This window comes from Arvicanthis niloticus, chromosome 8 (genome assembly GCF_011762505.2).
Source record: "Arvicanthis niloticus isolate mArvNil1 chromosome 8, mArvNil1.pat.X, whole genome shotgun sequence".
Lineage (NCBI taxonomy): Eukaryota > Metazoa > Chordata > Mammalia > Rodentia > Muridae > Arvicanthis > Arvicanthis niloticus.
In genome coordinates, this window is record NC_047665.1 from 34,983,176 (window position 1) to 34,996,173 (window position 12,998).

The following is a 12,998-nucleotide window of genomic DNA, read 5'->3' on the forward strand; positions in this document are numbered from 1 at the left end:
AAAAAAAAAAAAAAAAAAAAAAAAAAAAAAAAAAAAAAAAAAATCTGTTGGTTTTTCTGAAATGCATCTAACAAAAGAATCAGGCTGGGAAAAAAAATCACTGTGGAATCTACTACTTTAGTGGGAGATAGCACTAAAAATGAGTTACCCTAAAATAGGATAACATTGTCTATATTAGACAACAGAGGCTTCCTTCTTTTGGACTACTTATTTTGAAGGTATTGGTCTGGGAAGTGCCATGGACTCCTGAACATTACAGACTATTGCAATTTTATGTTTTGTCTTTTTAAAAGTGTGACTAATAGTCAATTATTTTGACTACTAGTATGAGTTTCTTGAGATTTATCCTGCTTCAAATGGACAAGACTTTTCTATCTGTAAGGTTTTATTTATAAGCAAACTTAAAAGGACTGTTCATGTCTACCTCCTTGGGTAACTCCATAGCATCTTCCTTTGCCTCTATTCAATCACTGGGATATCTCCTGTCTAGCTGTTTTCTAGAATGTTTGCTATTAGTTTTAGTTTACATTGTATCACTTGTTCACATTTAAAAAATGTATTGATCTCTCCTGAAGCTACTTCACTCAATGTTCTATACTTTCCACTCCACAGATGGGTCTGTTTTGTCTGTTAGTTACAGGGTGTGAGATAAGAAGCTAAGGCAGGCAAGGAATGGAAATTAAGGGGGGGAAACTAAAATATAATAGCCCAAGAAAAAGTGTCATTGGGCTCAAGACCTGCAACATTCCAAATGTTTCACAGTCACTTAATCCCTATCAGGTAGTTAGCCTTAAAGAAGGGTTTCCTTAAACTTCTTTTCAGGAGTTCTCCTTTGCAGTAAAAAACTATTTACCAGGCAGGAGCCCAGGTTCAGAAGTTGAAAGCACTCACCACCATGGCAGATGATCCAAGTTGTATTGATGCCCTACATCAGTAGCTCACAACTGCCTGTAACTACAGCTCCATTGATACGTTTCCAAGCCAACATTTACATTCACATACCCAAGTGCAGATACATAGAAATAATTTGGAAAAGAACAAAATTAAAGAGAAAACTCAATAACATATCATTTCTAGCTCAATCTTGAAGCTGTAATACTCGGAGAACCTGAAAGTTCAGTCTTTCCTTGTCTGTTTGATTTTTTTTTTTTTTTTTTTTTTGGTGTTTTGGTTTGCAATTGCTGAAGCAACCTGTATTGCATGTGGGGTACTTCAGACAGGTGGTAGTTTTAGGTTACAGAAGCTAGACACGAATGAGCACACAGAAAAAGGCTGCTCCAGCAAGAAGCCTTAATATTTTCAACTTACTTCTGTTTCAGCCTCCCCAAATGTCTGAGTAGCAGAGGGGTATCACTTCTTATTAGACAGTTATATTCTCCAGGCTCAGCCACCTACTGTGGCTGTATGCCTGTGCGTTTCCAAAGCCTTTAATGTTTCCTGTATTGGATGGTACTTCAGGCTTGCAGACTTTTCTGTTATGTTCTTGTTCTGGATGGATTTCCTGTCATGTAACAAACAGTTCAGTACTTGCACTGAAGGAATCCCAGAAGAGGATAGAAGGCTTAAAGACTACAGTTATGAAAAGTATGATTCTTGTTACTGGAAGAGATCTTCCACCTCCTCACATGAATGTGCATCTATCACTATGTGCTTTATTTTCAGTACTACTTTCCGGTACTAGATAATGGAAAACTCTGGGTCTTTGACATTCATTTTGTGGTTCTCTGTTACTCTTTTAGTCATCAGATTCAGAGTCAGCATAGACTTCTCATTCATGAAAAATACCCTAGTTACCCCTTGTTTACCTGAGTTCATCTAGGATGAAGGTGAACATGTCCATATTTTCCTACATTTATTTCAAGGCCAGAGTTGATTAAAATATCTGGAATGACTTTCTAAGAATAAATATTTAGAGAAAAACTGGAAAAGTCTTTTCAGTGGCCAGAAACAAACAAACAAACAAGCAAAAAAACAAGGAACTCTGTTTATGTGGAAGATATATTAAGAAAATATTCAGGATGACCAAAATAAAATTTTTGCCAGTGAAGTTGCTTGCTTTTTTTCAAATTTAAGAATTTGAGGGAGTATTTTTAGAACCATTGATTTTCACACTTCTTTATATGCCTGAAGGAATGTCTCCATTATATCCCTGCACAAATGGTGTTGTATGCTGACAGACACTGGAAGTGTCCTTCATTTTTTATGCATCATGGATCCATTTTCACAGTGTCTTATGCTGTACCGTGTTTCAGAAAGAAGTCTATTGTAAAATGTTTACTGTAATTTATCAGTAAAATAAGTGTTGATGGAGCAATAAAAATATAATCATGGATAATTGGTTTCTCCTTCACAAATTTATCCATGGAAATGGAGAGACGCTCCATATAATTCTTTCTCACCCACTTGTAGCAATACAAAAGCTGGGTTTTTGATAGCACAAAATAAGTTATTTTATTTGATCATAAGAACAGATGAGATCTGCCTTCCCTGTTGTGAGACCTTAATAACTGGAGGAAATGGAGAGTCTGAGGTAACTTGTGCATGAGAGGAATTGTCAGCACCATAGGGACCTAAAATGTGGAATTTGTCTGAGATGGTGTTAAGGAGGAGTATGCTTGAAGACAGTTCTTGGAGAAATATAGAGACAGTTCATACTTGTATCCTAATAGAGTTCTGGAATGTTTAAAAGGTATGGTACTTAGAAAGACTTCACTTGTACACTTTTGTCTTTTTTGTCATTAGATTGAAAATTTGCTTGTAAAGAGCCACTTGCTCTCAAAGCCTATCTCCAAAATTCTATCTTCTTGGTCAAATGTACTTACTGATTAAGCATGCTCTTCTCTTTGCATGTAGTTCATCCATCTTGATCTTTTATTCTAGAGTAAATTATCAAGTGTCTTATTGTTAAACCAAACCATTAAGTTTAGAAGTTTTCCCAGGAATATCTCAATACCATAAATCAATTTTATATTAAATGGACAAAGTAATCTATGACCAATTTTAATTTTGGATATGACTGTTTTTTATTCACCTCTCATACAATACATTCTGTCCACTGCTTACCCCTTCTCTATTACTCCAAGTTTCTCTCTTCCACCTCCCTTTTTCCATAGATCCACTGCACCTCTGTTTCCCTTCAGGAAAGTGTAGACCTCCTAGGTATATTAAGATCATAACAAGATGCAGTAAGTCTAGGTGTAAACTCTAATACCAAAAATGAATGAGGCAACCTAGTATGACGAAAAGGGTCTCAAGAGCAGACAAAAGAGTCAAAGATACACCCCTACACACACACACACACACACACACACACACACACACACACACACACACACTTTTACATTTAGGAGTCTTACAATGATCTCATTTCTAAAGGAATCCATTTTATTTTTTAAAGAGCAATTCATTATACACATATATGCATGCAAAAGATGAAAATCAAAGAAAGGAAGCACTGATAATCTGGATCATCAGGGACTATCCTAGTAATAGGTGGATGGATATGTGCTTAGCAGTTGTTGTTCTGGATGATGCGACACTTCAGGACTTCGAGGTAATTGGCAATTTTGTCAGTATCACTAGCCAGGCATTGGAGTAGGTTACTAATAGCAAAGAGGCGGGTATCTTCATCAGTAGACCTCACATCTGCCAGTCCCATCCAAGCAGGGTAGAAATTTTCTTCAGCTCCAGGATGAACCTTATCACCAAAAAAACTTATATTATTTGTTGTAGTCAGTTTTTATGCCTTCCTTGTGTTTCTATGTGAGTGCATGTGTGTGTGTGTGTGTGTGTGTTGCTTGTACATGAGTATCAATGTGTGTAAGTTTGTGTAGACATTAATTTGAAGGTTACAGGTGAACTGGGATAGAGTTTTTTAGATTCCTTGTGTCTCTCCTGTGTGTACATTTTCTTTGAACATAGGTTCTCTTCTTTATCCAGGATTTGCATATTTCTAACTCACCACTAGGGAAAACAATCATGATGTTAAATGAATAAATCAATTAATTAATGGAAAAAATAAATAAAAAGTAAAAATAAAACAAACTGTAAGCCACCATTTCCCAATTTTGATGTAGATTCAGGTAAGTGTAGTCAGCCATTCATGCTTGTAAGGAGGGCTCTTATCGACTACTTCATCACCCAGCCCCAGCTCATATTCATTATATTTTTGAACAAAAGTTTGGAAAAATTTAGAAATAAAAGATTTCAGTCAAAATCAAGGCATTTTCCAAGTGACTGTAACTCCTATTGTGTTTTGATTGTCAAGGTATATGAAACTTCTCACTGGAAAACTTGCATGATGTCAACTTGCCAACAATTCTTTACTGTCAAAGCTGTAAACATGTTGGAAGCCTAAATTAACTATTTTGAATTAAGTATCTCTAGATTCATTTCTCATTACAACAAAATACCTCTTTCGTGTAAAAGGAAGGGAAGAAACTTAGAAGAAACACTCACCCTGACAAGGATTGCCTTGAGTTCTTCTAGAATATCTTGGTTTGTTTCCTCCACTTCTTTGACTTTCAACAGCAAGGTTTCACAGGTTCCTTCAAGAGTAGCAACTGCACGCACAAGTTGTTTCAGAGGGTGGTACCAGGCTCGTGAAATGCTGATCATCATCTTCACAAGGATATCTGACTAATCAATGATCACCGAACATCAAGTTAAAAAATTGAAATACACCAAAGTACACACATATATTTGTATGATCATGGGTTACTACAATATCTAGTTGTTTGAATGAGTATATAGAAAATGTTTTGGTACATAAAACATTATAAAATGGAAATTTTAATCCACAGACCTACAATTTGCTAAAATAAAAAATTACATCATATTTTTTTCTGAGACCAAATTGATCATATTTTTTTTCATCTACATTCTGCCATGCTGAACTCATGTGATCTTTTCTATTTTGTTATTTCTTTTGTTCATGAGAAATCAAAGCTTTGCTGATACTTGATAGGTGTCCACAGGACCTGATTTATATAAAAAGACACTAGTATTACTAGTGTCAAATGTCACAAATCATTTTCATATCAAAACAATGAAGTTAGTCACTCATATTCACATATCATTTTTATATTATTCTATGATATTAAAAATACAATAAAGCAACACATCCATAGAATTTTAATGGTTGACATTCCTTTCTTTCCCTGACCTTTGGTAGAGAAGCACATTTGTGAGCATCTCCACTAAAAGAAACATGATACAGCATTCCCTTTAACAACACTGATGTAAAACTCATTGGAATCTAGAAACACAAATATCTTCCCTCACAGAGACTGTATGCACAGTACCAAGATAACATGTAATATGCCCTCCAATTTAATCTACTTACTATGTTGTCTCTTAGCAACTTTAGTGGTAATTAAATTGGACCTTAGAGAGGAATCCAAATAAACATTCTACTATATATGTGTAAAGAACATCAAAGTATGAAGCAGGCCAAATTGTGATGGCAGAACAAGTTGCTGGGATTACTGTGGCATGATGATTAAGAATGATATCCTAAGGTGAATGAAGAACAGATTTACATCATTGCCTGCCATGCAAGTGGTGTAATAAGGGCTGTGTAATCCTTTGACAGTTTTCTTCATAATTGTCCTAATGATACATTTGTTAGAGGACTTTTATGAGGATTAAATGCATCAATGCAAATTTGAAGTGTCTAGCTTTAAGAAAATGTTTCCTCTTTCATCCTTCTCTTCTTCCTTCATTATAATCCCGTTTTTATTAATGGATATGGTTTCTGCCTAGGTGGTAGATGCTACTAATTAAATAATAAAAAACAAATTATGTATTTGATATATGTACACATATTAAGCTTAGTTTGAATTATACTGAGATTTCTTCTGGCAGCAAGTCACTGTAGATAGATAACAATTACACATTAGAGCTGCCAGGATGTGTAGCCCCATCAACACAAAGGCACATGATAGTTGATGAGCACAGCCTCTTGTTTAACTCATTTTCAATTGTAGTAGAAATGGAGGTAGACCAGTCAGGGAGTAATGCACAAGTAATGAAAAGCAAACAGAAATAGGATAGTACTGTATCTCAAAAAAAAAAAAAAAAAAAAAAAAAGACATACTGGTTTGTTAAGAAAGGCACTGTGAGTGGAGGTGAGTGGAGGGGCCTTTTTGTTATAAGGAATGCACTGTATTTGCATGTCTTCTATATGTGTGAATGAATGCATATTCATCCCTGAATGGTCAATTTAAGAGTAGAGTAAGTACAATCCTACAAGCACAGCACTGGTTAAAACCAAACCAAACCAAACCAACCCAACCCAACCCAAACCAAACCAACCCAACTCAACCAATCAACCAAACAAAAACTATCCTGGTTGTGGATCACTTATAAATTTACTACAGTCTGAGCTAGCATAAATTTAACATAATTAATATCATGTTATTGTTTTTAACTGTTCATTCTTCTGCATATTATTGTTGGATATATAAAGACCACTCCTATAATGCAGCTGTAATAACCTACAGCACAGTGAACCTTGTTTGTTGCTTCAGTTGTTTTAAGAACAACCAGAAATTGTGGGGCGGTGGGCTATAAGAAGCAGCTGGGTGCTTGGTGGAGCATAAGCCTGGAACCTCAGATCCTCATTGGAGTGCAAGAGTTCAGCTCTGCTCCTGGGCCCTGGTTCTTTTCATTTAGCTTCAGCTCACCACCACAGGCCCCCCACCCCCCTCCTGCCCCCCAGAGGTCTATGGCCATCAGTCAGGAGGAACAGGCCTCAGGCCCTAGAGAGATTTACATACTAATGAGATGCCTGAGGCCAGAGGGTGGAGCCAATTAAGCATTCATCGCCAGCCCCTCCCCCCTCTCTCCCTCCCTATTTAACTCAGTTATGCCCTGAGTTTCATGGGGGGTGGTGCATATCCAAATTCAATCATCATCCATCATGCCAATAAAGCTGTTTTGGAAATCCCGAACTTTTCCTGTGTGTTTATTGATGCCTGGAGAGCAACCATCATGAAGGTTGTCCCTGCATCCTGCCTGCCAGGTCCTGCAGCCAACACTACCACCTAGGAATGAAGATTTACTTGTGTCTGTTGGATTTTCTCAATGCTTGCAGGAGTAGCAAGTGAAGTAGTGTGACAGGTGCTGGAGTTCTTCGCTTTGTAAATAAGGCTATGAGCAAATTTTGTGTCCTAGAAATAATAAAACGTTTCAAATTATTGACGTTTCAAAAATAAATAAGTACAGTTATGATAATTACATAAATGTATTATATGGCTGTACAATTTATAAAAATAAATAAGCATTACATAAAAGTTGAATAACTAAGCAAGGAAAACCTACTTACAGTTTTTCCCCTTAGATATGCAGTTTCATTTACAAAACTATCAGTCCAAATCACCAAATGTTTGAAATGTTGGAAGTGTCTTACTTATAACTTGAGCTAAATGATATAGAATAATGTATCCATATTTATGTATATATATTTTTACTGTTGATCTAAGTTGATATATTTTTTTTAAATATGTATTTAAAATCATAACTCTCATTTACCAGTGAATTTTTAATACCATCATATCAAATTCATAATAAACTTAGAAGGCAATTGTGATAGTGTGGTCAAAATTAATTATAGAACTCAAAGAAAAACACAAAGAGAATACAGACAGATTGTATAGCCAGAGTAATTGGAAGTAGGCAGTGAGATTGTATCTCCCAGAAATGACAGGGTTATACACATGATACCACAACAAAATGTGTCTTGTTTATACTTGTTACGATAATAACATCAACAGACATGCTAAAAACTAAAGTGTTGGAATCTCAGTGGCCTAATAAAAAAAGTAGATTACCCTAGAGATGAAAACCTGTACTTAATTGTAGGACAGCAAAGCAAGATTAAATGTACTCACACAAACAATGTGTGTGTCTGTATTATCTATTAATATATTTTATATATTCATATATACTTGTTTTATTTTTATTTATTTAAATTTATATATTCATATATATTTAAATATATATAATATAAAATGTCTTGATATATATATCATAAAATGTCTTATATTTTCTATTTTATACATCATTCTATATCATTTAGCTCAAGTTATAAGTAAGACACTTCAAAATTTCAAACATTTAGTGATTTGGACTGATAGTTTATATATATATGTATATACATATATATACATATGTATATTTGTATATATATACATATAAGTATATATATACTTATATATACATATATATACACACATATATAAGTATATACATGTATATATATCACTTAGGTTTAACTCTTGTGACCTCATTTGAAGGAATCACTTATGTGATTCACTCTTTATAGCAGGGATATCTGAAGCTGAAAGCTTTTGAATGAATATAGGCTGAAAAAAACACTAGTGAGTTTAAAGGACAATGGGGATGAATATTCCTCACAAATCTCTAGGTATAGTCTCATGACTCCCAATTCTGTGTTGAAGTCATCTCTGTTTTTTCTACAGTGAGTGACTCTTATCAGACCCTGGGTCTCCACTAGGAAGACAACATATATTGATTCTAAACCATCTTTCCCTATGTCATTAGAAAATTGTCAGTGATAATCTATAGATAATTGGGGTTAACTAAGTAGCTTTTTGTTGTTTGTTCTATACTCAGTGTCAGATTAGTTCATTTGTAATTTCCCCATACACTGCAATGCATATATCTTATACTCAATTTCTGTTAAGTTCAGGATAATCATGGAAACTAGACCCTCCACACAAGACCAGGAAATCAGAGTTCTTTTCTAGCCTTACTTTTAAGACTTAATGTCTAAATTCAAGTTGAAAGATATTCATATTTTACAAAAATATAGCAAATATTAAAAAACATTTATTTATGAAATTACTTAATACCATTGTAAATTTTATAAATCTTTGAGATTTCATCAATTTCTCCATTCTCTATATACCATTCCTTAATATGTATTAGCTTTTAGAAACCCTATGAATGTATATTATCTGAAAATTTTCTATGATATGTTTTGATATAATTTGTAGAATTTTTGAAAGGCTCATTATAGAAGAAACTAGATTAAAATGAAGTACTTACAAACTCCTCAGACAGTTGTGTTGTGAGGTTCGAGATGTATTGAGCAGTGAAAATAACACTATCAAAGAGTTCTTCAATGGGTATCTCATTGTATTCTTCCATGTCAAAGCACACTGACATAGAGTACACATTCTCCCAAAGGAGAAGGTTTGACACTAGCAGCATCTGAAGCATCCCTGTGATAAAGAGAGAAATTGTGCAGCACCAACCCTGACCAGCAGGAATTAAGACAGGGAAAAACTGGTTCCTTCTCACAGCAGTTTACTCAGGATGCTTAGCAGTTGGTAGTCAAGATGGCAAGCCCACGGCAATCCTTTCCCTGGTGCAGCTTATAAACCCTGCCAGGAGCCCATGAACTCATGCCATGTATCATCTCTCCATAGGCTCATGACGCTTGCATAAGATCAGGCCATCTTGAAGCACAGCCTTCACACCTAATAAGGACTTGTTTATCACTCAGCCCTCTGGTGGCCATCTCCATCTTGGGGCAAGGTTCTTATGGTGCCTAACAAAAAATCACACCCAGATGATTCATGCAAACGAAGTTGCCAGGTTTAGCCTGCCTAGCAAGCTCTGTTCTGGAGGTCCTGTGCTGCATAATGTACTTCTGTATATCTGAAGTGGGGAATAATCTTTGTCCACTATAAAAATGGAGGTGGTATTTAAATTTCCCACACATATAGTTTGAAAGTTGGTTGATTTTCTCAATCTTTACTTGTTCTTGAAGTACTTTCTCATTTTATAAACAATTGGAACTTACATTAATTCTGATCCACAATATTTAGTCCTTCACATATTATAATAATTTGTTACTTGATGATCATTTTAATTTAGTCTCTAAAAATTTATCGTATTTTAAAGTAAATATCCAATGCCAGATTTTAATAAATGATGTCAAAAGGAGCATAGATATATTTCCATCATCTTCATTTCTGATGAGAATAAACACATTATTGCTGGGTTACTGGCAATGAAGATGAAGAGAATCTGGTCATAAATATGATTTCACAGCCTCGAGTTGCCAGGTCACAATGATTATCATATGCTCTGACAATTCTACCAAACCACTTGATGTTTTTACTCTAAACTTTATTTGTGAGTACACTGTATTGTTTAAATGTTATCAAACTGTATTGACTGTATAAGGTTGAAACATGGAAATGATATCCCTATAGTCCTATTATGAGTACTGTGAGAGTCAATATATCAACACCACAGAGTCATCACTTCATCTTATCACATAGTGGACACCTGTGGCCTTTCACTATGCATCTTTGTGGCATAGAATTCCACAAGCCCAAATTTTACCATCCAAGATCTTTTTTTTTTTTTAAGTACAAGGAATAACACTCCCTTGATTATCCTTTATCACATCACTACAGAAACCCTGGGAGACTTCATGTTATCTGAATATCTTCCTCTAAAACACTTACATTTAAATATTTTAAATTGATCAGTCATGATTTCATTGATTTGTAGGTTTAGGAATAGTCATAGTATTTCAGCTTTTCAATATGTACAGTCTCAAAAAGATTGAAACATGTAAATGGCATGCTAATATCTCTCTTTTAAAAACTATGCATTATATGTTATAATTATAATCATTCAAATGTTTATTAAATCAAAAGAATTAAAATTGTTCTAATGCAGTTCATGTTAAAATATGCACTTCTTTAACATAGTAAGTAATGTTTAGACAGTTAACCCATGGTGTTGGTAAAAATTCAAAAACATTTTTGTTCATGTGATCATTAATACATGAAAAAAACTAAGGATGAATGTGTATATTTGCGTTTACTTAACTATTACTGCAAAAATTAATGGTCACAATAAGCAAACAAACAAACAACAACAACAGATCATACGTACTTCCTTCATCAAGAATTATTATTAAGGAAAAAACTTGTTTTTTTTTTTTTGGAATATGATGTAATTATCTTAATTTTCCTTTCCTCTTAACCTTTAAGACCCAATATACTCCTTCTTTCTTTTTTAAATTCACAGCCTATTGTTTGATTAATTGTAATTATATGCATAGTGGCATAATGTGTATATACATTCATCTATAGAATCAGGTAAGTCTGAATGCATGTTTTCAGGGCTGATAATTTGGTAGGGCAAAACAATTATTGTGATCTTATTTCTCCTATTCTTTTGAACATGTGAGACAGTCCTAAAATATTTCTAAAACACAAATTATATTTTATAGGAACTTAATTTTTATACAAACTTTCACAAATACAAATGACATATATCTAGGTAAGTGCTAGTATTAATACCTAGAAAAATTAACTATCAATATTCTAAACCTTGAAATAGTCCAAAAATATATATAATATCCAATTTGAACAAACAATATTTTAGCTACAGAATAAAAAGAAGAGATCATTTAATTATACTAATTAGTTTTCCTAAATCATGATACAAATAAGAATTTAAATCATCTCTATACAAACAACCACAGAAAATTCAGGAATCTAAGAACAAGAGAAATAATCTTCCCCAAGGAAGCTCACCACATTGATCAGTAACCAAAAGCCAAATTACCAGCCCTCAAAACTTAAATGCAAGTAACAATATGTAAACTGAGCAGGTTATTTTTAGTAATATGTATGTATTCACATATAAATATATGCATCAAAAAAGCTACATATTTTAAGAAGAGCAATGAGAGTTTATGAAAGGAATTGAAGAGAATAACAGGAAGAAAGGAATATTCTAAGTATAATCTCAAAAGTAAAAAGTAAATTTGATATCAATAAAATTGATCATTGATCAATGTCAATTTGATATTTTTCAGAGGTGGATACAGTGTAAGATAAAGTAAAACAGCAAAGAACTTCATCTCCATTTCATAAAATAAATTTCTGGCTGCCATCAAATTAGTTCTCATGAATTATATGATGCATACAAAGACAAGGTGCTTGTTAACACAAGCCTGCTTTTCTTATTGATATGACACTTGCCTTCAGTTGAAATGGTTAAAGAAACAAATCTATTATTACCTACATTAGTCTTTATAACTGAACATTTTTTCCAGGTTCATGGAAGTGACAGTATACATATACGAGAAACCCAAAACCAAAAGTTCTTAGCTTCTACCTTATGGAGTATAGACAATTGAATCAACAAATCTTGTGTTCTAAATAACATATGATTTCTAAATTTAGCAAGCTAGCCATTTGATTTGGATAATGTCTTGTTTAAAAAGTGTTCTACAGCATTTTTCCATTAGATATCTGTAAAATTACCCCTTCTACCCTCATGTAAGTTAAGACCGTATAAAATGGCTCTGGATGTGTTCATGTTTCTCTCTCAGAGGGAGAATTCTCAATGAAAGTCATTGTCCTCAAAGACTTTGGTGCAATTACATTCTAAAAAGTTCTCTGTTCTCTCATGCTTGGTATCTGTGTGTGAGGCATAAAAAAATGTCAATTCACCACAGACATAGCACCAGTGACAGAAGTCAACTTGTGTACTACCCAAACCCATCTTGGTAAGATAATGCCTTGATAAATCTTACTTAGAGAAACATGAAGGTAAGTATACTCACATGAACATGGCTGACTCAAAACTGGCTGCATCTCTGAGAAGTTGTTTGCCAGTGTCCTTAGCAGCTCTGGAATGCTGCTTCACCTGAGTTCTGCCTTAAGTAAACTTTTGTATCCTGTGTATACAGAGAGACCCCAAGGGTAAGGAGAGCTGAAAGGCACAGGGAAGGAATCAATGTCTAGGTAAGATTGTCATTCTCTATTTGTCAAAGAGTATTTATACCCTCTATAGTGTTTCCACACCCTATGTCTCCAAGTACTGTTTTGCTTCTGGCCATAATATTTCTATCATTCAAATTATTTTGTAAATCATCTGTCCTGAGATGACTCATAGTCTCGTCTAGCAGGAGACACATACTTATTACTTAATACTTT

The 12,998-nt window shown here is 34.1% G+C and overlaps 1 protein-coding gene across 1 annotated transcript; it reads right to left on the reverse strand.

The window, feature by feature from the left end:
• Positions 1-3,386: 3,386 nt before the first annotated feature.
• Positions 3,387-9,359, reverse strand: LOC117714370 (prolactin-like). The gene is made up of 4 exons (XM_034511099.2): positions 9,073-9,359; positions 7,065-7,172; positions 4,459-4,638; positions 3,387-3,697 (listed from the first exon to the last, which is right to left on the reverse strand). Exons 1-4 carry the CDS (start codon positions 9,244-9,246, stop codon positions 3,509-3,511), a joined length of 651 nt encoding a protein of 216 aa, XP_034366990.2. The 5' UTR covers positions 9,247-9,359; the 3' UTR covers positions 3,387-3,508.
• Between the last annotated feature and the right edge of the window lie 3,639 nt (positions 9,360-12,998).